Below are 26,467 nucleotides of genomic sequence, written 5' to 3'. Positions count from 1 at the left end.
TTAAAAAAAGAGCAGAACAGTTGCGCGCAGAAAAACCCTCCCACCGATACCCGCATTCACAAAAGTATGCGATGCCTATCCGTAGCTTTTTAAGACCTTTATTTGTAGAATTATTCAGTACGTAAAATGTGAGAGCGCAATTCATATTTTGGTCTGACATGTCGTCGATGGAAGCACATACGGTAGGGGGTTATTTTGTAGCACAAGAACATGTAAAAAAGGTCTAATTAATTATTTGCAAGTAACCAAAAACATTTCATTGCGTGACGAAGGAATCAGGGGCATTTCAGTTCATAAATGGAAACACAGTCAAGCTCATCGTAATCACATTTCCTAGATGTAAACCGCGGGTGTGCATCATGAGCGACGTTATGTATCAGTTACAACAAATATCAAAAATAAATTGTTCATTGAAATCAACATTTTACGGAACCCTTCTTAAATGTTCGCCAAGTGAACCCTCCTCCCTTTAACATCGAGTGCGCAATGGTTCGTATATATATATATATCTCTTAGTACATCAAGTTTCATTAGCTAAGGAACACCACGAGGCATCCGTTAGTTTCCATTGATACCGGCGCCATTTTGGGCGAGGCCGGTTTAGTCCGGAAGTAGCATCAGGGGCAAAATATCCCCGACAATTGGCGGTTGGACCAGAGTCCCTTTCGGCAGTTCAAAAGAAAACTGTGCTAACAGAGGGGCTGGTGGTGTGGACCGTCAATCAAGAGAGGGAGGGGGTAGAGTCTCTCTTACCGGGTCATGTTGATGTTCAGCCGGAACTTGCTCGAGTTCGTTAGCCCATAATGTTCCTGGGTGGTTCAGACGGAAGCTGATGCAGACACGAGAGCACCGCCATCTTGTTGCTGTGCCGTGGTTATGTCATTTGAGATCAATGCAACTGTTCCTCACCGGAAGCCTGAAGGGGCCGAGGGCTCTTGGGACTTTGGTAGAATCTTCAAAGTCGAGGGGATGTTTGTCGATGGTGGGGGCTTGCGCCCAGGTGGGCGAGTGCCCGAGTTGCAATGTCGGACAAAGTTACTTCAGCGGCCTAGACCCGCCTTTCGAGGGCCCAGACGCCATTTTGAGACCCTGCAGCAACCGCCCTTCGTTGTATCTATCAGGAGAGGAAGAAACTTCTTGTGATGGCGAAAGACGGAGCATCATGTTGCTGGAGCAGGACATTTTGGTTCGGGGCGCCAGGGTGCAGCAGTGGAGCCTTCATCTGGGGAGGTGAGGGAGGCTCACCCGTGCCGTCTCCCTCTCCCGGCGCATCCTACACCGTCCCTTGGAATCAGGGGCGCACATGATGACCACCCTACACCCCTGATTCCGACTCTTGGGGGACCACTGTACGTCCGGTGCTCCGTAAATATGCCCGTCGGACATTGTATGTCCTGTACTGAGAAAGTATACCAGTCGGGTCTTGTATGTCCTGTGCTGAGAAAATATACCAGTCGGGCATTGTATGTCCTGTGTTGCGGAAATATATGGCCGTCGCCCGGCTGGAGGACATCGGCGTCGGGCCAGGGCAGGGAAGCCTCCTACCTGTGGAGGTGGAAGAGGCTCGTCCGCGTCGCCTCTTCCTCCCTGCCCACCCTGCATCCGTTCGATGGAGAAATTCGTGATGGCCGGACCAGGAGATACAAGGGAGGGGGTCATTTTCATCCGCCCCCTCCCTACTCGCGGTCCGGGGGACGCCATCCCTGGAAGGGTAGTATGGGAAGACCATTTCATTGCCTGCTGTGTGGAGTCTCCAGTACCTTCTCGCCAGCGATCTCTTTTTGGCCCATGGTTGCTGGCAGGCCCCGCCCCACACGTGCTATGTGTTTCGGATGGGCGGGACCATCGAACTGTTACATTGGAAGACTTCCGGAGTGAGCATAATATGTTTTGTATTTTTCCTATTAGTAAAGTTTGTTTTTTAGAGAGTTCTACTAGTTATTCTATTTACTGTTGGTTGTGTGTTTTACCGTAATTAAATCCTAAGTTATATAATAGACGCTTGGCTTTCTTGAGTCTTTTCTCTAACGGGGGGTTGTTTACACTGACCTGCAGTTGTGTTTGTTTTTCAGAGTGGGGGAGCAACAGAGAGCAATCAGTCCCAGAACTCTAACATGTCGTTAAAATTGGTCTGACGAAATCTGTGCCACCTAGCATAATCAAACGGGGTGGTCCTGTCTGTTCTGTCTGCACTAGTCTGATTGGTTTTTATCTCACGTCCTTTTCCTTTCTGTCGGTCCGTCCTTTCTGTCGACCCTCCATTCTTACCTATGCTTTGCAGAGTCGGGCATTGGGCTTTCCAGTGTCCAAGACATTTACAGAAAGCACATTGGTTTTGTTTTACATCTGTCCGTCCTGTGCGTAATGTCGGGGGATTACCTTCGGGTCGTTGTGTTCCGGGGTTGGCTTGTCGGCACATCCCTTTACACCGTTCGCTTTTCATGTCTACTCCTCGGGACTGTGCCATCGCTGGCCCTTCCCTTTGCCTACTAGACGTTTGGAGGGTTGTCCGTCGTGTCCCTTCACCTTTTCTAAATTCGTCGCCTTCCCTTCGTCGTGCAGCTTCTTTGCGCCACATACCGAGACTATCGAGCATAATAGGTGTTGTTTCATTCCTACGAAGGGCTATTTCTACCGTTTCTATTTTGTCAAGATCAAAGGATCCTCTCAGTGGCCACTGTCTTTCTCGATCCCTTTTCGTATATTTATGCCACAGCTCACTGTAGGCTATAGCGATTAATCCATGCTTCATGAACATGTCCTTATTAGGGGTGCCTTCCAGCGGAGCCGGATGGTTCATCTCTAATAAGCGGTCCGGGCTAAACAGGCTACTAACCAGTGGGGAGAAGACCGGCATGACGGATCACAATGGGATAATAGTCAGCACTACCTATCTTATCACTGCGCGCAAAGACTAGACAGAATATTTCTATTCTACGTTGTTTGCACGTAGTGAATACCTCATGAACCAATTCTGAGCAATCAATGTTAGGTCAAAAATAAAAAATCAATATGGTCAATGGGGAGAATAAGTAGGCTCGCAAAGGTTCGCGTCACCTACCCTTTCACTATCTGTAAAGAGGGGACCTATTTTTCCCTGTTTGCAGACAGAGAATCTCCAGAAAACAATCTATTGCAGTTAATCAATGGGGGGGAAGGGGCAATTGTTCAGTGGGGGAGAAAGATAGGTCCGACGGGTGCGTACCTATCCTTCGCTGTTTATAAAGGGAGAGCCTGTTATTTCTCCGTTTGTAGACAGTGAATCTCCAATAAATTAACAAAAAGTAATACTAGTATTTTCTCAACAATTATCAATCACTTTCAATTATCTATCACTTTCGCAATTCGTCGTGTTTACACGACCTTACCCGGACCGCATGGACAGTTTCTCGTCTTCCGAATCCAGCGCCCGATCGTCCTCTTCTCTTCGTACTTCTCGTGGCACTCCTGATGGTTCCCAGTCAGGACCGCAGATCACTCGAGAGAGGTCTGTTCGGAACCAGTGAAGTTCGGATGATCGGCTGTCAGACGAGGGTCTATCGGACAGGGTACCTTCCGATCGTTGCAGTCGTTCACTCTGTCGTCGGGACCTCTCCCACTGGATCCACGAGTCGCTGATGGGCCCCACGTTTGGGACGCCAATTGTTAAAAAAGGGGTTCCAAAGACAACCGGTAACCAAAGACCCTTTTATGTTGCCCGGCGGTATCGCCTCTATGACCCACCAATATTAATCAATGAAGAAGCAGGCGCTGGAGACTGGAAGGCGGGAAACGAGGATTTTATTCTCTCTGGAGGAGAACACATCAATTCAGACAGCAAGTATCGTCACGAGGTGCTCTAACCACATCTCTGAGGCCTGGCCTCTTATACTAGGGTTTATGACCTTTATTGCACATAACACATTCTCGCAATACTTTAGTACTTGAAAGAACATCCTCGGAATCTCCCCTTCAGACCCGTTCCCACATACATTTACAGTTGGATTCCCCACCCCGGTCACAACAGGTGATGGTTGTCGCACAGCAGGGCATTCCGCCGATTCACGGAATGCATGGGGTTGATCGGATCTCATGGGGTGGGGGCTTTGATCGGTTCGGGGGTCTTTTGATGGGGAGGGGAAGCTTCCTACTGTACGGGGTAATAAACAGTATCCGCAGGGCCAGGTGGCGGCCTGGGAACAGGGAAGACAAACGGGGACACAGGAAAAGGGGGTTTGCATCAAAAGGGTTTGAGGCCATGAAAGGAATGAGGGGAGGTGTCGCGCTGGGAACAGGATGGGATTCCGTGGTGAAGCTGCGCTGAAGAGGGGTTTATGACCCAAGGCATGAGAGAGCGGGGGTTGTCAGCGTGCGGGGGAATGCTTGCGAGGTTAAGAGAGAGAGAGAGACGCGCTGGCTATCAGCGAGGGGCAGGGAGGCCATGGTGCTCAAAATGGCTGCCGCTTACGCGCACGAATGGGCTTGGAAAAGGGGCAAGATGGCGCCGATAATGTTCACCAAGTTTGTACTTATTTTCCACAGTCTGATACCTGGGAAGAATTCAAAGTTAAGGAATCTGTAGATAGTACGTTACTGAAGGTAAGTAACTTGTCTAACAGGCATACATTCCCAACTAAACATGGGACAAACAGTATTGTTGTCATGTTAATCAAGCCTAGGTCAGTTGTCTGCTTTGAAGGTGCTTTTTTAATTCAAAATTGCTAGATACATAGATTAAGATGTGAATGTCACTCCCTCCAGTTGAAGGAAAGATTAACGAGCAACATCTCATGTAACTTCAGGGCTAGGATGATGGTTCACACTTAATCAGATTCAAGACCTTCTCTTGAGACGGGTTCCCACAATATGAGAATACAGATCTAAAGTTTTGACTTCCCATAGTAGCAACATGTTTGGCGACAAGTAGGCGCACCCTTCTTAACTTAAGAAGTTAATGGGCTGTTCATTGATTTTGGTGTAGTTGGGTTGTGGAGACTTGGATCTCCTGGGCACACTCCTTTTCCTCAAGATGTCCCCTTATGCATATCCTTACAGTAAGCTTGGCCTTGACACTCATGCTTTGGTCCGAGTCACTTCCTCCTGGCAGATGCATAGCAACTTCAGAGTCAGACAGATGAATCTTTTCTCTCAACAGGCCAAGGAGCAAGGTGACTGTGCAAGCTAAACTCAAACCAACCCGAGCAAAAGGTTCACTTCTGGCTCTTGCATCTTCTAATCTCTTGATGCAGCTGCCCGGACTTCCTTGGTGCTGAGTTGAAATGTTGAACAGGTAATCTGAGGTGGCCAGGACTGTTCTTCCTCTGTTGCTCAAGCCTGGCATGTTCGGGAAACCAATATCTTTTGAAAGAGCTAGATGCACTTGCAATCCTGGGCTATCACTGTTCATGTTTTAGAGCCCAAATTCGCAGGCTTCCTGCTCTGCTTTTCCTCCTGATACCAGTTTTGGCTGCCTTACATGGTTCTGGTCATGGCTATAAAGGGGGGGGGGGCGATTTCTTTCTGGAGGGGCATGTCTGCTATGTCGAATTACATGGGCTAGATAATGCTTAATTAGTTTCATGGAGGGAAACTGGTGATGGCTATGTGGAGTCAGGCATGTCCAAAATGGCGTCACTAGCCCTAAAAAATGGTGACCACCAACTTGTGCAGCAGACAAATGTGAAGCACAGTGGACTACAGCACCACACATTCCATTCACATAATAATCCCGTATAATTTACATTCACTGCAGGAATCTTTCATTCATGTCCCAGAGATGGTGAAGACAAGGGCCCCCGCGGGTGTGTCTGAATAGACTTTTAGAAGCTACTGCCAATAAGCATCCACTCTGCCCACACTCCATTCACAAGGGGAACAGCTAAAATGGCTTATGCTCCTAATTACAGAATGCTCCACAATCACTGGTAGCATTGAATAACCTGGATAGAGGGACAGCAGTCACATTTGCAAAAAGGTGAGCTTTGCGTGCCCTTCTGATGTCTCAAAGTGGAGTAAATTAAAGAACTCTTAGTAAGCTTTCACGATTGGCAGCTCACTAGGCTAAAAGTACAGAAACATACAATGAAAATGTGGCACATCTTTACAAAGCAGTGCAAATTGCTTGTATTCCACTATATAAGCATGTGAAGCTCTCAAACCATCTGCTGCTAAAAAGAAAAACTGAAGAGATAGCTTTTCAGCTTGCTGGCACTAAGGTTGGCAAACAGGTGTTAGAGACACATGCCTTATAGCAGGAGTGGATGCAGGGGAATCACACACACGCTTAACTGTCATACCATGTCACTTGCTCCACTGATTCTGGCTTTGTCATTTGTAGCAACACTTGGTGGGAAGGAGTGATTGGGAGTTCTGCTGCTATACTCTGAAGCCTAGCCAGTGGCAGTGTTTTTGGGTGAACACATCTCCCTGCATCATTGCTGTTGGCTGATACTCTGGCAATAGCAGTGCAAGGTAAGAGGTGTTGGAGTAAACCCAGCTTGTGACTGCTGCTCACGGGAGAGGAACTACTCCGATTAACCCACTGTTTCATCTTGTGGCAACCTTATGTGAGTTAACTGTGCCTAACTGACCCCATCTGTACAAAATGAGAATGTGAGGTCAAAGGAAGCATACTGATGTGTGCTGGGGAAACCTCTCGTCATTACCATCTGCTTTGGCTGCACAATGCAAGGCTTGATGCAGGATTAAACTCTTGACTATTCGTTCATCAAGAAGCTTAATGTGGATTGAAGGTGTGTCCTACCAAATCCGCAGTTGACCGCTCAATACAAGACCCACTATTAACAGTTCTGTATCTATGAGCCCTGCTCATAGCCAGTAATAAAACATGAAGTTGGTAATGAGAGCCTGATGCAGCAACACATGATGCAAGGACTGTGAGCAAAAATAAGATTAGTTTTTATTTCTCTCTTTCTGATTGATACTTCTAACTACAGATTCCTTACATTGTGAATCTCCTTGGGTACCAGACTGGACTTAAAAAACTATGCAGTAGCTTGTGTGTACCAGCAAGAGGCGCCATCTGCCTCTGACGCAGTTCTGTCCTGCCTCTGGGAATAGATGACACAGAGCCACATACAGACACCAGCCCTATGCACTGATTTCCATTACTCTTATTTCCTCTCCTTTTCATGCGGATCTGAAGCTCCTCAACCGTTTTCAGTTCTTTTTAAGAAAGTTATGTCAAAACCTTTGACCGTTTGGTTAGAGGTCTCCTCCCGAAATGTCAAGGTTTAAGTTTTGCTGTAAAGTGTCGGTCCAGATCTTGCACATCTGCTTTTGGTGTCTCTGCACCAAGCCGCAATCCTAGTCATGCAACAAATGCTCCTCAATGCATTTTAAGGCTGCAAGCAGCATGAATCTGCACTTTGTTTTGCCAAACAGAAGAAGCAAACCTGGTCATGCTTAAAGGTGTGATATTGGTCCTGTTCCCGTTTACCATCTTCGAATAGGTCAGGGACGAAGTAGAAAGACCAGTCCAATAGAAAATATAAAAAGACCAAGTGAGGCTCTTCCCCTTCTCGATGTTTCCGCTTTGGGAAGAAGTCCATGTTTGATGCTTCTAGGAGGCAATTCCAGTTTGTGTCTTAATTCAGACCAAATTCTAGTTCTGGAGCAGATGCACCCTAAGTTCCCTGGACCATTGTCAACTCCAGAGCAGAATCCAGTCTTTAAGACAGCCATGCTGCAACCATACCAAACTGTTACAGATCCCTCTTGGAAGCCATAGGGCTCTACGGATTGGTCAGGGCTTCAAGTTTGAATTCCCCTTGTGAGTCTTTCCTCTGCACTGACAGACGACCCTGTTCAACCTCAACCTGTTCCACCTCCATGCCTCAACCCCTTCCCCCTTCTCTGCAGGCTGTTCACATTTCAGTGCTGGGTCATGCACCTGAGCCACTCGTTCCAGAATCTGCTCCGACTCCATTGGTGAATCTAAAGCCGACATCAGCTAGGATGCATCCCATGTTGATTTGCTCGATTACCATGGGACACCTAAAGATGAGAATGACTCTTTGCCTGTCCCTCTACCTTGGCAGTATTTCAGTAGGGTGGGGCCCCTCTTTTGTTCTAACTCTGATAGGAGTTGAGAATATTCCTCCTAATGAAAACGACTATAAGGACCCACACACCTTCCTCGCTCCTTGTTACACTGATGCTGACTTTTATTTTCAAGTGCAAAATGCCAGTGGCTCAGACACATCGGAAACCGAATCTAATTAGCTTTGAAAAGAAAGTGTCTCTTCTACGGCCGTGGCTCACAGAGACACCGAGTTATTGGATTTACAGTTCCCCACACTAGAATCTAAGGCTAAACATCTGACCAAAATTTTTCTTCCTTCGCCATCAGCTTCGAAGCCCTTGCTTTTATTTAATGAAGCCTTGTCTGAGCTCCTACGCCTCCGTGGTTGAGACCTTGCTCACCTCTGAGAGTGAGTTGTCCTATTGATCTGAAAGAAACAGGGTAGTATTAGATTCCTTACCTTAGAATATCCCCAGGCGTCAGACTGGATCAGGAAAATTTTGCGTAGTAGTACCCCTGCGCGTCGGTAGGCGTCGTCTGCGGCTCCGCGTCCGTTGTCGGCGCTGGGATGGCGTAGTTTAGAGTACTTGGACGCCGCCCTCGCGCGCTGACGTCAGTTCTTCTTTTTTCCGCGCCAGCATGCGCAGGTCCGGAGAAAGTGGTACTCTTTAGTCATTTTTTGACTAAGCTTTTTAGATCCTTTTTGGATCCGTTTCGAGTCATACGACTCCCTCGGTACCGGTAGGGATGCCTGGGTTGAAGCCCTGTGCCGACGGCTACCGACTGATGTCGGTTACCGACCCCCATCACCGGTGCCTACATTGCCTGGGGCCCGACCATGATGACAAGTCGTTCCCCAACTGTAAGGCCTTGACGTCGAAGGCTAGGCGGGAGATGTCCCGTAAGCCCCTCGAGCTCCGTCAGTTGGCCCCGTGCCGTTCGAGGTTCCGGTCCGGAAGTAGGTCGAGGGACCGGTCACGGGGCGGAGTTATCACAGCTCGGCGAGGCGACACTACCCGTCGGGCTCTAAGTCCTCCGGTAAGAGGCGTCATTGCTCTTCTGACTCCCCCCGACCCTCGCTCGATGGGGCCGTGGGTTCGGGTGACATTGCCCACGCGGCTCAGCCGGAGCCGCAGGCGTCGCGGCCTGCTCCACACCCGCCGGTCCCTGGGCAGAACGCGATGCCGGAGGAGATCGAAGCCTTCCTCATGGCCATGAGGTCGCTCTCTCCTACGTCAGGTTCAGCAGCCCGACTCCGAGTCCAAGCGGGCCGGGTGCTTCGGCCTGGTGCCGTCGGGTGCTTTGGCCCCGGCGCCGACTTGGGTCCTGGTGCCGCAAGGCCCCGCTGGATCCGGTTCTGGACCCGGGTCGCCGCAGGTCGACCTTACGACCCGCCGGCGTTGGCCCCTAGGCTGTCATCCCCAGCATCGTCCCCGCACGACGCCATCCCTGGTCCACTCCCCGGTCCAGATCTGGTGTCGGAGCGGCAGCGCTCAACGCCGCATTTGGCGCCGGCCGAAGAGGAATTCTTTGAGGGTCTGGGTCCATCCTTTACTCCTGACTTTTAGGACATGGACGGCGAGGGAGACTGTGGGGGGTCTGAGGACCCTCTGGCACGTGAGTGCCAGTCATATCAGGACTGGACACAGGAACTAGGGGAAGCCAGTGGCCTGGATACCTCCCCAGACACTGGTTTTGTGTCCCCTCCTACTGTGGCTACGGAGGAGGGGGCTGCTTATAGTGTGGTGCTGAGGAGAGCGGCCAAGGCCTTGACTCTTGAGCTCCCCGTCACAAAGGTGAGGTCTAACATCCTCACAGAGGTCCTTAAACCGCAGATCAGCTCCCCAGAGCCTCTACTGCCGTTTAATGAGACTCTCAGGGACGTCCTGTTGGGCACCTGGTCCAGACCCGCTACTGGTCTCCCTGTAGATAGGAACGTCGCTAGGCGCCACCGCCCTGCTCCGGGCGACCCTAGTTTCTTGTCCACCCACCCCACCCCCAAGAGCCTGGTTATCCAGGCCTCTACTTCCCAGTCCGAATTCCCGACTGCACCACCAGATCGGGAATCCAAGAGGTATGAACAATTCGGCAAGAAGATGTTCTCCTCCCTTAGTTTGGGATTGCGGTTAGTCAACACTGTGTGCCTCTTGGGCCATTACCTCCACTCTCTGTGGGATACGATCGCGGAAGTGCTGCCTGAGTGCCCGGAGGGAGCCCGGGTGAAGCTCGCTCAAGCCCTCGGGGAGGGACGAGGCGCAGCATGGTATTCAATACGATGTGGACTGGACACCACGGACTCGCTGGGAAGAGTGATTTCTACGTCTGTGGTGGTTTCTGCGCCACGCCTGGCTGAGGTCCGCCAACTTATCGGCCGATGTCCAGAACACCCTTATGGACATGCCATTCGATGGCAGCAACCTCTTCGGTGGCAAGGCGGATATTGCGCTGGAACGCTTTAAGGACTCCAGGGCTACAGCTAAGTCCATGGGCCTGTCGGCTCCACGCCAGCGAACTTCCTCTCAGCACTCCTTTCGTGGCCACGGAAGGGGCGCTACCACACGGCCTGCCATCCACGGGCCCCAGACTAACATCCTGCGCGGCGGCGGGCGTCGTTACCGTCGCGGCGGTAACAGGGGACAACGGCGCGGCCAGTCCACATCTACCTCCGCAGCATCCGCCTCAAAGCCTTCCTAGTCTGAGCTTTCATGCCCATTTGACGCCAGTGGGGGGTCAAGGTTCGCCATCACCTCCTCCACTGGCGCTCCATCACGTCGGACAGGTGGGTGCTGCAAATCGTCCGAAGGGGCTACTCCCTCCCCTTCGAGGCGACCCCTCCAGCCATGCCACCTCAGTACCACCGCGTGTCGGGGGATCACTTGCAACTGCTGCAAGAGGAAGTTACGGCTCTCTTGGCAAGGGGGCCATCGAGCACGTTCCTGGGCCAGAAGTAGGGTGTGGTGGTTACTCCCACTACTTTCTGGTTCCCAAGAAGGGCAAAAAGGGCCTACGCCCTATATTGGACCTGCGGAACTTCAACGGCTTACTCCGGAAGGAGAAGTTCAAGATGCTGACTTTGGCTCAGGTCTTAGCTGCCCTAGACCCAGGAGTCTGGACAGTAGCGTTGAACTTGCAGGACGCCTATTTTCACATCTAGACAGTAGTCTGCCACCTCCAGACTCCGGCCGACCTCCTGCACCTGCTGGGGTTCTCCATCAATGTGCCGAAGTCACACTTGTTTCCCTCTCAGAAACTCTTTTTCATCGGAGCGGTTCTAGACTCGGCGCAGTTTCGGGTTTATCCTCCCAAATAACGGGTTCAGGATATTCAGGCTCTGATTCCGATCTTTCAGCTGTTATCCCGAGTCTCGGTCAGGTTGACGCTGCACCTTCTGGGGCTGATGGCCTCCTGCATCCTTCTGGTGCATCACGCCAGGTGGCGGATGCAGGCTCTGCAGTGGGACCTGAAGTTTCAGTGGGCCCAGCATCAGGGCAACTTGTCCGACCGTGTCTTGATTTCGGAGGGCACTGCAAGGCAGTTGCAGTGGTGGCTTGAGGACCGCGATTGGGTCAGCTGCAGATCCCTCTCCCTACCCCAACCGGAGCACGCAGTTGTGGCAGACGCATCTCTCCGGGGCTGGGGGGGCCACATGGGAGAGGCGGAGATCAGAGGCCTCTGGTCTCCGGGGGAGTCCCGGCTCCACATCAACCTTCTGGAGCTGCAGGCGATCCGGCTTGCACTGAAGGCATTCCTCACCTCTGTCCGGGGGAGTGTAGTGCAGGTGTTCGCGGACAACACCACCGCCATGTGGTACTCCAACAAACAGGGCGGGTTGGGGTCATGGACCCTATGCCAGGAGGCTCTGCGCCCCTGGCAGTGGCTGGAACATCAGGGCGTGACCCTGGTGGTTCAACACCTGGCAGGTTCCCTGAACGCCGGAGCGGACGAACTCAGCCATCGGTGCATGATGGATCACGAATGGTGTCTGAACTCGAACGTGGTGCAAGGTCTCTTTCAGCAGTGGGGAGAGCCTTTGTTAGATCTATTCACCACCGAAGAGAACACGCAATGTCATCAGTTTTGCGCGTTGGAATTTCCAAGGCAGCACTCGCTCTGAGACGCTTTTCATTGCGAGTGGAGTTGCGGTCTGTTGTACACCTTTCCGCCTATACCACTTCTACCCAGAGTACTGAAGAAGATCAGACGCGACCGGGCCCAAGTCATCCTTTTGGCTCCGGACTGAGCACGAAGATACTGGTATCCCGAGCTTCTCCGCATGTCAGTCGATTCCCCGATTCGTCTGCCTCTTCAGGAGGACCTTCTTTCGCAGCAGCAGGGGATGGTCCTCCACCCGAACCTGTCCAGTCTCCACCTCCATGTGTGGAGATTGAGCGGCGACAGTTGAGGCCATTTGACTTGCCGCCTGATGTCCGTGATGTTATTCTGGCAGCCAGGCGTCCCTCCACAAAATCGGTATACGCCTGGAGGTGGAACAAATTTTTGGCATGGTGCACAGCAAAGGCAGTGGATCCACTCTCTGCCCCTCTTTCTGAGGTTCCCCTCTTTCTTCTTTCTCTTGCCCAGCAGGGCTCTGCTCTGGGCACTATCAAGGGCTACCTCTCTGCCATTTCCTCCTTCTTAAGGCTCCCTGATCAGCCCTCTTTGTTCAAGTCCCCAGTTGTAAATAGGTTCTTGAAGGGCATCACTCATATGTTCCCCCTGTTCCTTTCGTGATGGCTCAGTGGGACTTGAACCTTGTTTTGACTTGTCTGATGTGCGCTCCCTTTGAGCCACTTCATAACTGTCCTCTTCGTCTTCTTACCCTTAAGACTGCATACCTGGTTGCCATCACCTCTGCCAGGAGAGTGAGTGAGCTCCAGGCCCTTTCTTCTCAACCTCCTTTCCTTTCTGTCCATCTGGAAAAATTGTGTTGCCGACGCGACCCTCTCTCCTGCCCAAGGTAGTCACAGCCTTCCACATCCGTCAGTTTATCACCTTGCCCACCTTCTTTCCGCCTCCGCATTCCTCGAAAGAGGAAGAGAAGCTCCACCGTCTGGACCCAAAACGTGCGCGCTCATACTATCTGGATCACACACGCCAGTTCCGGGTGGATAACCAACTGTTTGTTGGTTACGTGGGCGCTCAGAAGGGTAGGGCGGTGCACAAACGGACCATTTCCCGATGGGTCGTCTTGTGCATCAAGGTTTGTTATTCACTGGCTAAAAAGGAGCTTCCTGTGGGGCTACTACCCATCCCACCCGGGCCACGGCGGCTACTACTGCCCTGGGTCAGGGAGTCCCCTTGCAGGACATCTGTCAGGTAGCTACGTGGGCCTCGCTGAACACGTTCGCAAGACACTACTGTTTGGACAGCCAAGTCTGGATAGATGGCTTTTTCGGTCGTTCCGTTCTCCAGGACTTTCTAGTGTGATCATTGGGTCGCAGGCCCACCACCGAGGTTGGTATTGCTGGGATATCTATTCTAAGGGAAGGAATCTAATACTAACCTGTTTCTTTCAGATGCACAAGTTACTTATCTTCGGTAACGATATATCTGTAAGAAACAGTAGTTGGTATTAGATTCCTTACCGCCCCACCCATCCTTCCTGTTCTGCGAATCGATATCTAGGGTTAAGGTCATCCCCTTTCAGGGCCCTAGTTTCATGGCACCAGTGTTGGTTTTTATCATGGCTCTGCATTTCTGGCGCGGAAAAGCTGTGAATAAGAACTGACGTCAGCGCACAAGGGCTGCGTCTAAGTACTCTGACTACATCATCCCGGCGCCAACGACACCTACGACGAACGTGGAGCCGCAGACGATGTCTACCGACGCGCAGGGGTACTGCTACGCAAACTTTTCCGGATCCAGTCTGACGCCTGGGGATATTCTAAGGTAAGGAATCTAATACTAACTACTGTTTCTTACAGATATATCGTTACCGAAGGTAAGTAACTTGTGCATCAGTGGCACAGACTTGCACCTGTGCACCAACATTCTTAATGCAGCACCCTATGCCTGAGAGCCCTGCGGTTCAAGCCTCTACTAGTAAAGTTAATCCAAACAGATTTCCCACTGCTCCATCATCGAGGGAATACAAGAAAATTTATGCTATGGGCTCTGTGGCAGCTCTGTCCCACCGGCTCTGCTGCAGCACTGTCCTGCTGGCCTAGTCAGCGGCTGTCTTACCTCTGCAAGTAACTTCATGGTGCCACCACCGTGCGATGATTCAATTTCCTCTTGCAATCCTGCGTGATGTCTTCTTTTCCTCAATTACTTTTTTCCCCGCAGGTCCCTTCGATATGGACCTGGAGCTCTTTTTCCCAGCTTTTTTTATTGTTGATGCTTTTATTCTAAAATGCTCTTTTTGGCACTTTGCAGAGATGTCTTCCCCCCTAAAACCACAGTTTTAAGCTCTGCTATGCCTTTCAAAAACAGACATCTGTCTTTGGTTCCTAGGCTCCAAATGTGACTCAACTGCCTGCAGCAAATGTCCTCTGATGCCATCGAAGGCAATCTGGGAGCGGGTAGCCAAGCTCAGTGTTGCCAAGTTCTGTTTGAGATCTCCAGCTCAATCCTGGTTGCCATCTTCTTGTGCGTCCAAGACAAAGTCGAAACGCATGCCTCAATTCAAGCTCAGGAAGTACATGCTGGCTGGACTCAGTTTCGCTGTTCCCACTCGAGGAAGAAGTAATTTAGTCGCTACTTTAAAGCTCCAGTGCGGGATCCCTTTTGAGAATGGAGCTGATGCTACCCTAATTTGTCAAACCATTGTATGCTCTGTTGCAGGTTGATGCCTTTAAAGATGCCATGCTGCAGATGTTCCAGACAGATCAGGGGCCCTCTAGCATGTCTTTGGCTCACAGATCCATCAGAGTCTACTTTTGGAATTCTACCAGAGCTCATCACCTGGCCCCAACTGACCCTTTTGGCCTCAGTCAGTGGCAGGATGCGCATTGCCACATCAGCCGCAAGCCTCACTTCCCTCAGACATGGATCCAGGGGTGTCAGTTTTATACTCTGCTTCAATTCTTGTGTCTGATCCTGCTCTGACTTCAGTCAGATCTCGACCTATGTTTCCCTGTGAACTAACTAAAACACAACCTTTAGCCTGGGAGGCTTCCTCTGACGTTCCTTTGCCTTGATGCCACCTCATTTTTGGTTCTGCCTCCATTGTGATGCAGGGGCTTCAACAGGATCCCAACAAAAAGATGACAATGTGGTTAACAATTTACTACCACCTCACTATACTGATGCAGGTCGGCCCCACCCTCCGGAATGCTAGTGATTTAAGCACTTTCGCTGAAACGGAATAGAACTCTCTTTTAGATATCCTTGCTGAGGAGAGCATGTTGTTTGCGGTGTTTATTAACAAGACTGCAAAGGTGTTGAATATACATGTGCCCACTGTGGACGCAAACTGACTGACATTTTGCGACCTGGTAACTACTAAGCCATTACTGCTATTTAACAAGTCCCTGACTGAGGTCTTATGGTTCCCGGTGCATCCTTTGTTCAGCACCACCTTTGAGTAATTTGATTGGTCAGTGCCACAGATCTGCCTCTGGAAACTGTCCTTCATGACCCTACATCCGACTCGGGAGAGTCTATTCGTTTAGGCTTCGGCATGCAAGGTGAACCTTAATGCTTTCTCCACTGCTCCTACAGAGATTGGCACTGTAGGCAAGAGTTTTTAATTTGTACAGTTTGGCCCTATGTTTGTTGAACTCTGTTACCACTTGGGCCATTATGCACATGCACATCAAAAGAGATCTTCCCCTCGCTACATGAAGTCTTTCAAGCTCCATTTGCTCAAACAACACAATGATCAGAACGTGGCCAAATACATAATTAACGCCAGTGTGGACACTACTGGCTATCAGCCTTGCAATAAGCTCTAGCTTTATAGTTAGATAACCAGCTTGGGTGCATGCTACCAGGGACGCCCGGGCATCATCGATGGAAATGCCTTGTAACGGAGCCCGGCTCTTTGAGGCTAAGACGGATTCATTGTTGGAGCACTTTAAGCATAGCTGATCTACAGCACATTTCATGGGACTATGTTCCAACCGTCCCCAGTTTCACCAGGAGTATCAGAAATTACAGGAGTATTTGAAGGGCCTTCCCTACTCGCAAAAGCAGCTTGTCCAGCTATACATGGTTCGATATGGAGATATCGTGGCAAAGGGCGTGACACCAGCAGGTGCCGCGATCTTTATCCTTCTCACAAGTGGCAGTAACTGCAAAATTGTAGATTCTCTTCCAAGGGTCACATGGGATTTGTAGGGGTAGAATCGGAACTTACCTGCCTGGCAGGCATGCAGTTACTTTGGACAATGGGGTCCTTCAAATCGTTTGATTTGGTAGTGCCCTCCCATTTTTGTCCACCCTCCTCATATTCCACCAGTATGTGGTAAGACATCAGCATGCTGCTATTCTCACCTGAGAAGTCCAGACGCTGCCAGGGCTGCAATTAAATTGGTGTTCAAGAGGTTCACATGATGCTACTCTCTGAACTTCATGGTACCCAAGGATGAGCGTTTGAGGCTGATATTGGACCTTGTGCTTTGGAATGCCTTCTTCAGGAAGGCCACGTTAAAAATGCTGATGTTGGCTCGGGCCCTAGTGGCTTTGGATCCTGGAGATTAGATTTTTTTTCTTGCACTCGCAGGACGCATACTTTCTTGTACTGATCTGCTAAGTCACAGGCATTTCATTGGTTTGTTGTCAGATCAGAGAACTTTCAGTTTATGGTCTTGTACTTTGACCTTAGTGGTGCATCGTGGGTGTTCACAAAAGCGATATCATTGGTTACAGCTCATCTTTTAAGTTTGGATATTCATGTATACCTGTACCTCTACCATAGGCTGCTAAAGGCAGGCCTGGTCCATTCATGTTTACTTGGAAATGACTTTCATTGCTGTTCACCAGAAGTTTTCTATTGATGAGCCAAATTTCCTTATTTAGCCTGTGCAGAGGATTCATATTATGTGGACTGTCTTGGGTATGGGGCTTTGCTGGACTTTTCTACTCTCTAACAAATCCAGGACAATCAGGCTATTAGCTCGATGTTTCGTGGTAGTGCCTTGGTTCCATTCCTGATGCTTCTGAGGCTTCTTGGTCTCCTGTCCTCGTAGATACCACTAATGCCTCAAGTTGGTACATGCAGCCTCCGCAGTGGAACTTTCACCTGCCAGGTACCCAACACAAGGGGTGCTTCTCGGACATCATACGCTTATCGCAAGACACAACCCAAGAACCTCCGTGGTAGATGGTGAATACCAACCTAACGTGTGGCAAACTGTTATGCCTACCCTATCCAGAGCTCACTGTAGTGTCTGATGCTTCATCTCTGGTATGGGGAGAAAGTCACCTGGATGAGATGGAAATTGGATGCCTCTGGTCTCCAGTAGAGCAGTGTACCGTATCCGCCTTCTATAGCTGCGCGCCATGCATTTAACCTTCAAGGCCATTTTGCCTTCCATGAAGGACTGACCATCCAAGTCCTGACAGGCAACTTAGCTGCCATGTGGTAGTGTAGAAAGCAAGCCAGAGTGGGGTTCTCCATCCTCTGTCTAGGGGCTCTGAAGCTAAAGTAGTGACTAAGCCCACAAAGGACCTCCCTGGCAGTCAGTCACTGGTGGGGTTCCCTGTAAATCTGACTGTATGAACTCGGCAGGTGTCTTCTTCCTGACCACGAGCACAGAGGCAATGGATGATTTTTACTGCTAGCCACCCATTCATGAAGTCCATATACTTTGGACGGTGGTCTAAGTTCATCATGTAGTTTTAAGACAGATGGATTGATCCTTATCAGATAAACTCTTTGACGTTTTGTTTGTTTTGCCTCTGGTCACCCAAGGCTATGTTGTTGGTACAGTTAAAGGGTTCTGATCTGGGCTTCATTTGTTTGATTGAGCAACCCTCTTTATTCAGGTTTTTCCTTGTGATGTTTTTCTAAAAAGGGTTGTCATAAATGTTTCCCCAGCTCCATTTTTCATATTGTAGTTGGTCTTCACCTTTTTGGTGTATGTGCTGTTTGAGCCTAAGCACATTTGCACTCTGTGACTTTTGACCCTCAAGGCGATTTTTCTCAATGCCATCACTTCAACTACTCTGAATTTCAAGCATTGTCTGTTCAGCTACGAGAGATCATCTTTTTCTCTGATGTTTTGTTACTTCGGACTGAGACATCCTTCCTTCTGAGATTGGTGTTTCCATTTCATGTGGTGTTACAATGGAAGAGTAACCCAATAACCACTTGCAAGCTTGGGTAACAAAATTAACCGAATCAACTGAAGTCAATGGCCATGAAGAGGGTTCATAAAACAGTATGCTTGGTCCAGATATTTAGGCAGCTATCATATACGACGCATTGAATCAAATCATAATAAATCAACATAATCAAGTGTTTAACCTTGTTAAAGCAAATACACAAAGCAAATAAATTGGATAAACCAAATCAATCATGGGGGGTGGGGGGCGGGGGGGGGGGGGAATGAATGGAAAACAAGCATACAAAAATAAATCTATTGTATTCAATGTATGTATAATACAGAATACCCTACAATAGTAGGGGTGCAGAGTAAAGCAACCAGACACGCGTCTGGTACAATACATTCGTGTGAGACAGATGTATGTCAACTCCACTCTCAAAAAACAACCAGAAAAACATATCCATGAGCTGTAGAATGATAAGTAAATTGCAAAAGAGTAGTTGAAAAGTGTTGACGTTTTGGTCTCTATAGTATTAAATACTTGAGAACATCCTTAGGGCTAATTTCATTTGTGAAATCTGTGGTCCACTAAGATGTCTAATTCCCTGTGGGGCGAGAGAAATTGACCCGATTTGATTAATTAGATCTGTTGAAATGACCAACAATGACAGAGTCCTAAGTTGTAATTTGGCCAGGTATCTGCTCTAGTGTGGTGTGGAAGAACTCGTACGAGTAGCAAACCATGAATAAAACACACCAGCACTCCTTCTCAATGTTAAAGTCCTTTTCATAGGGGGCAGTCCATTATGTCTACCCCCCCCGGCCCCCCCCCCCCCACCCCCCCATTTTTTCACTCTGCCACAACTCTCTAAGGTGGGGAGAGGCTACACCTCTTCAATCCGAAGCAGGCTTTTAGGTTCTAGATTTACAGGAGGAAGGAGCACCGGGTGAACGATAAGCTCTTTGTTGGATTTGCCAGTTCAAAGGAAGAAAAACGCTCTCTGCATAAAAAACAGGAACTACCCATGCTTCCTTAAATTGTGTTTTATATAGTAATCAGGCTGATAAATTGTTATAATAATATTTACTGCATTTGCTCCACCAACTTGGTGGATTAATCCATGTAGAACCCTCTTTGATAAAATACCTTTCTTCTGGGAGGTAAAACCTCAGCGGCCAGTCTTCTGCCGAAATCATCAGTGCAGTGATAGGTAAGTTTTGGAAAGCAGTGGTACTCATAACAATAGAAACATTGACACTGACTTAGTACTGTGTTTATAAAATATTCCTTGTGCATATAGGTGACTTTTGACAGATAAAGATTGTGTGTTTGCATTGTTTTGACACCATAATTTCCAATGTGGAAATTTTAGTGCAGTCATGTTGCTGAAATTACTGTATAGTCACTTAATGTTTTTGGCTACTTGTGACCTCAAGTAAGTTTGCCACCACAAACAAAATCAAGCATGGACTAAAACATTCACATCTGGGTGGACAAAGCCTTAGTCCATTGATTAATAATTAATTGCTTGTTTTATTCAGATTGAAGTTGTATGCACTACAGTTTAGTAATTTATAATTGTCATTTTGTTCACTAGGCTCTCGTAAGGAATCTGCTCCTCAAGTACTCCTTCCAGAAGAAGAAAAAATTATTGTAGAAGAAACAAAAAGTAATGGTCAGACTGTGATAGAAGAAAAGTAAGCATTTCTCGTGACGGAGGAAAAGTGGGCAATGCCGCCTTTATTCCATACATGTGCGAAATCAGTGATTGGATTGGAATAATGTGTTAGCCTTTGTAATTGAATAATGTGGTCAGCTGCACTATTTTCTATAGAATGAGCTACTTAATTACAAGTAATCTGTTAGGCCAATCTCCTTTTCAGGTGGGTGCCTAATGTGTAGGTCTAACCCAACACCAATCTTAATAATACCAGGATCTAGGGAAAAGGTACATGGGAGGATGTACCAAAGTATTGTAAGTACAATGACAAAAAAAGGAAATTTGAGTAATGAAGATTACTGCCATGCTGTGTCCAGTTTTATCCTCACGCCCTTTTCATCCGAGTCTTCAGATACCATAGCAATATGTCTTAATCACAATCCCCTAAAGGACACCAGCTCATGAAAATTATGCAGTTTGTAGTTTTACTGGAGAAAAAAGTGTAATAGGAGTGTAGCAAAAAGCACTCTGCCTAAAATGCTATGAAACCTTTATCCCTTGTGTCAAATCTGTAGAGAAAGAGAAAACGGATGTAGGAGCTACCCTTGCCACACCCCTACAGGTATCCATAATGGATGCCACCATCCTTTGAGTTGATCGATTATTTGCACCCTTAAAACAGCACCCAGTGAGCCATAGTGTATTGAAATCGGAGATTTCATTCAGTGAATCAAAATAGGTCCAATTTCCCTAGGAAGAAACAGATCAGTAAGAATCTAGACAGTGATCATATTAACAGGCAAATGCTCACAGTTATTGTTCACACCTGACAGATGCCATTCTTCTTCTCCATGGTTCTTGTGGATTGGCGAAATTAAGGTAGGATTCATTCATATTTCTGAGGAATGAAAAGTATGACAGTTGGTACAAATGCAAGCCAAACAGTAAGCCCATATTCTCTGAGAGAAAACACACAGAAAAGGGAATAAGCTATAAATGAACCTAATTGTTATAGTCTTGTGGCTTTCATATTTGCCACTAGAAAATGGTATACCACAGTAAGGAACCTGAGAGCCACATCAGACAGGGAAGTGAAGAAGCCACTCAGCAGATAGCCCAGCCCTTAATAAAAGCTAATTCTCCCAATGGTTACTTAAATGCCTGCACCAAGAGAGTGGATTCTGCTAGACCCAACTCTTACCCCTCCCGAAAGAACTGTAATAGGAGTCCTGCCTCACAGCTCAAAGGAATTGCATTGGAATTCTGGGAGCATGACACAAAAGAGTGCTGTCCATAAGATTTCTTAGTGCACCCTGTGGGACTCATAAATTGATTTTGTCTTGTCAGGAGGAAGTTGTAAGCATTGAAGCTCAACATTCTGAACCTCCAGGTTGAAAGTGGTAATTTCATGCAGATCCCTCCAAAACAATTTAATAAATGCAGAAACAGTTTCAGTAGAGTTAACAATTTGAAGGATAAAAAACATCTTCATATGCTTCCAGAAATGAACTTTCATTACTGCTTCCTTTTCTTCTTCTGAATCCATATGAGCAGCCTGAGAATCATCAAGGTTTGGAAATGTGCATAGGAGAAGAGACCAATGGGAAGTCTGAGCATCTACTGCCTCAACTTCCGTCTCTAAGGTTTGAGCGATGAAACGAAGCAACAGCACATTTATGTAGCTTACAACTAGGTCTTGGGTTCAAAGTCTTCCAATGCCGCTCACATATCAAATGTTTGCCTATTTATCAAATATCATATCACGATATAATTATTTCTTTCAATCTGTGTGGATGTCTTTAAATAATCATGAAAAAATGCCCTTAGTTAAATCATTCAAATCATGAAAAAAATGCCAAATCATGAAAAAATGCCAACGCGTTTCCAGCCACGTATATATCCTTCACGGGCTTTCATCAGGGCTTCTTATTCTAGGCAAAAGATGGATAATCTATGAAGCAAAGAATAAACTAATCAGCACTGGTATTTCTGACCTTTCTCACGTTTTTCTCAATCCCAGAAGGTCACTCCACATACCTTCTAGGTGATTCCTAAGTTCATGATGCTTAATAGTTTCCACAGTGTGGGTGGCAGCCAGTGAAAATTATTCTGCAAGAGACAAAGTTCTAGTTCACGTATCGCGCTGCACTACATTACGTTTTTCTGACAGCGAGCACTGGAACAGCGCCTACCTTATCTCTACTTATCGTTCGTGCACACGACTCGTATTTCGTACTGTGTGGTGATGCACGGGTTCAGGGGCTGGGGTCAGCTCTGTGGGAAAGAGAGTATATGGCATTGCGATATTCTCCCATAGGTTTCTATACCGAATGTTTTTATTATCACTGTGCGGTAGAGATGCTGTGAGTGCTTTTACTGGAGCCCCTGTGACATTGCGCCTCTTCAAAATGTATCTTGTGTCTGGTGTAATACTTCTAGCCCCTATTCCCATTTTCTCGCACCTAATGCATCCTTAAATGTCCCATGTACACCTGGGTTTGACACTCCTATTACCCCTGCCCGCCAGTGACAGTTTACCCGTCACGGGTGGGGGTGGTGGTGGTGGACGTGGTTGTGGTGGATGTAGTTGTGGTGGTGGACATGGTGGTGGTGTTGGTGGTGGACGTGGTGTTGGTGGTGGACGTGGTGTTGGTGGTGGACGTGGTGGTGCTGGATGTGGTGGTGGTGAACCTGGTGGTGGACGTGTTGGTGGTGCTGGACGTGGTGGTGGTGGCGGACGTGGTGGTGGTGGACATTGTGGTGGTGGATTTGGTGATGGTGGACATTGTGGTGGTGGTGGATTTGGTGGTGAACGTGGTGGTGAACATGGTGGTGGTGGAGGTGGGTGTGGTGGACGTAGTGGTGGTGGACGTGGTGGTGGTGGTGGACATGGTGGGGTGGACATGATGGTGGAGGCAGTGGTGGTAGATGTGGTGGTGGTGGACCTGGTGGCGGACGTGGTGGTGGTGGACATTGTGGTGGTGGTGAATTTGGTGCTGGTGGACATTGTGGTGGTGATGGATGTGGTGTAGTTGGTGGTGGACATGGTGGTGGTGGTGGACGTGGTGGTGGTGGAGGTGGGTGTGGTGGTGGTGGATGTGGTGGACGCAGTGGTGGATGCGGTGGTGGACGCGGTGTTTATGAACGCGGTGGTGGTGGACTTGGTGGTGGACGTGGTAGTGGTGGACGTGGTAGTGGTGGATGTGGTGGTGGTGGACGTGGTTATTATTGTGCTACAAGAAAGTCTTTCCGCCCATGTTTTTGAACTATTTTGCTTTAAATTGTTGCATTAAACTAGAAATCCCAGACGACATTTTCTGAAATCGCTATATTCACATGGCAGAATCGCATTGAGTTTGTGTGTGTGCGTGTGTGAGAGAGTGAAAGAGTGAGTATCTGCACGCACACACATCAAGCAACTTCAGTAAGTTACTCCATCTGTTAATTTTTTTAAGCCCTAAATATGGTAATTAAATACATAAAAAGGTGAAAGCAGGATCCAAGGCAAGTTGAACAGGCGTGCGCATTGCTTTGTTCAACCAATCGGACTGCCCTTAAACCTCTTACTCACCTGCTCTTAAGGTCACCTCCCTAGAACTGTGCCACGCCAGTATTCCCATAGAAACGCACAACATATGACGCAATAATTAATTCATCAAAAAAATAAAAAGGATCTCTTTGAATCTATGAATCTGCAGACTTCATATTCAGCCAGAGATGAATGGTGTCTGCTAAAACCTGGTACCACAAAGACCCAATGAATGAATGAATGGAAAATGTATAAAGCACAAACTTCTGCCCAAGGGTGTCTTGGCGGTAAAGAGATGGGTACGGCTACAGAATTGGTTAACCTTGTAGAAACTCTCGATACCTTACGGGATAAAAGCAATTAATATATTTAATTTAACCCAAAGCAGTTTTAACTACCAATACGAAAATAAAGTGAGAAATACTGGTCTTGGTTCTTCTTAAATGCAAATAGCACTACAATTCAATACTAATATTTTGCGTTCCCTAGAAGCATTGTGCTATTTACCGCAGGACCACCTGTGCAAAGGGCCACAATTTACAAACATCCAAGCAGGTGCCCCTGCCAGGACGCAAACCCTCTCTCACGTGTACGAGAAGCTCAGAGACTCCGAAGCTCACATAGTGCACACAGAGGCCGCAGTGCCCGTCTGCATGCTCCCAGACTCCTAGCGTACATTTATAAGCGCTGTAATGCAATCCTTCTCACACATTGTTCTTTGATTGATGGCAGCAGACACCGTTGGTACCCGGCATTAATGGGATACTTTGAATGACTTTACGCTGGCACTTGCTTTCCCTCAGTGAAAGTGTCCTGGCTCTACAAAAAGAAACAGGCTTTGTGGAGCTTTGGGTATATTTGTCACCTGATCATTCCTACCCTCTCGGGACTAGACGGCGGAGGTTCCGGGCGTTACCATTACCAAAGTCGGCAGTTTAGGAACCGCTCCGCGGCAGCGCCCCCTCTGGGCATACATGGAATGTGCCGGTCCAGCTGTGGAAGAAATCACACATCCTGCTTAGAATTGGCACAGGGACACCCCGTTCAACAACAGAGAACGACTTGTAAGCCAATCAACGCCCGGAACCGAGCAAGAGTGACGCGCGTGGTGTGCACGCAAGTGCTACCTTGCCGGGGATCAGCTTGCTATCACGCACATGCGCACGCGCTCTTGTGCGCGTGATAGCAAGCTGATCGCTGCAAAGTAGCTTTTCTCAAAGCCCTACTAGATGTCTCGGCCGAGGCCAGCGCATGCGCTGGCGCTGGATCAGGCCGAGACCTAAAAATGTAAGATGGAAGGAAGATTCAGTTCAGTTGATCTTAACTTATGTTTCTTCTCCCAAATATATTTAAAAGAGTGGGCTAAAATATTCTTTTCTGCCAATCTGGAACTCTAGACCTGCAATTCTTAGTCTTTTCCTTGACAATTTCAAGTAGGCTCTCTTACGAGTGTTTCTTTTGATTTCTGCAACTTGGCTTTAATAACATCTGGAACACCTTTGCTATTTCCCTGCAGTTGGGGGAAATGGTAGAGGACTTATCATACAAGATTTGCTGAAAGGTGCCACTGGTGCATTGCTTCCTAAAAATCTCTTACACCGCTGAGTTGTGCAATGCTGGATGTTTATGCCAAAAGAGATGAGGGAGCAGTGAGCCATGTGCAGGCGACCCATGGCACTATCCGCACCTTTGATGCCAGCAGTGAGAAAGATCAACAAATCCAAGAGAAAGTCAGAATTTATCTATTTGCACTCAGAAAAAGTCCCTGGCTACAACATTCCCCATATGTTTAAAAAAACGATTGCGCATTACTTCAGTTGGATGCCATTGTGTATGTGTGGCAAAAATAGACCTCACTTGGGAGAATGGAGGGTTTTCCTTATTGTCGTCCAATCTTAGGATGGCATCAAACGGCACTTGAGACATTTGGAACCAATGTTTCTCTAAATCATCTCCATGTCCCTGGCTGACAGTACAGTAAATGGGGAATGACTGAGACAATTGTCAAAATACTAGAAGAGACTGCCAAAGTTGTGCACCACTGCTGTTATATGTGCCAGAATCTTTGTGTAGCAAAGAAAAGCCAGTGACTGTGCCATCCACCGCCTTGCTGCTAGCAGTCCTCAGAATTTTTGTTCTGCTTTTTGGCACCTCTAATCCCTACTTTTTGAAATTGGCCTGTTGGTGAAGATGGGATGAAACGCTACTCAAGCAACAACCATAATTCTTGTCGGGGTGAACCAACAAAATTATCCTGTGCTTGACCCTATGTTAGCTTAGCATTAAAGCATTCAGTCTTAACATAGAGGTAATGTTGAAAGTATGTATGCAGCACACCAACCGTAATAAAGTGAGATCACAAGAAAAATAGTGTAAACTTTTGTAAATAAAATGAGACCAAAACAATAAAAATCAAATCTGTAGAACCAGAGTGATGCAGTTTAGAAGATTGGAGGAAAAATAGCTCTATCTGAAAGAGACTATGTGTTATAGATTCCTTACCTTAGAATTACTCCCAGGAGTCAGACTGGATCCGGAGAATTTTTTCTCAGCAGTACCCCTGGGCGTCGGTAGGTGGTGTTGGTCTACTCCGGATTTGTCGTGATCGCTGGGATGCCGTTGCGGTATCTACTTATATGCCGCCACTGCTCGCTGACGTCAGTTCTTTCTTTTTCCCCGCCTTACAGCGCAGATCCGGAGTCACTTTTTGACTAAAACTTTTTTTACTTTTGTCGACATCTTTTTCGAGTCGTTAGACTCTTGTGCACGTAAGGCTGTCCCATCGGCGGACCAGCTTTAAGCCTTTTGACTCCTGTCACAAGGTGATGTCTGTCACAGATCAGGGCCTTGTGTGCCTCTGGTGCTTGGAGCGCAACCACGACCCGAAGTTGTGCTCCAACTGTCGGGCCATGAATCCGAAGTCTTTGCGGAAGCGGTCCCGAAAGCTTCTGGAGGCCCGGCAGTCGGCTCCACGCTGCTCGAGGCCAGGTCAAGACGAAGGTCGCGGAGCCACCACCATCATTCTTCATCGAAGTCTTCGTCA

The 26,467-nt window shown here is 48.1% G+C and overlaps 1 protein-coding gene across 2 annotated transcripts in view; it reads left to right on the top strand.

The window, feature by feature from the left end:
* Nucleotides 1-26,467, top strand: part of ARHGEF7 (Rho guanine nucleotide exchange factor 7) — a 1,058,374-nt gene that overhangs the window by 931,420 nt on the left and 100,487 nt on the right. For both annotated transcript variants that reach the window (XM_086934741.1, XM_086934740.1), the window contains one exon: nucleotides 19,833-19,932. In XM_086934741.1, the coding sequence (XP_086790867.1) occupies nucleotides 19,833-19,932 (100 nt within the window). The remainder of the gene's footprint in view (nucleotides 1-19,832; nucleotides 19,933-26,467) is intronic.

The sequence above is a fragment of the Lissotriton vulgaris genome, chromosome 8 (genome assembly GCF_964263255.1).
Source record: "Lissotriton vulgaris chromosome 8, aLisVul1.2, whole genome shotgun sequence".
In the NCBI taxonomy this organism is placed as follows: Eukaryota; Metazoa; Chordata; class Amphibia; order Caudata; family Salamandridae; genus Lissotriton; species Lissotriton vulgaris.
The sequence above is the reverse complement of the archived record's forward strand: the minus strand, read 5'-3'. Positions and strand labels throughout refer to the sequence as shown.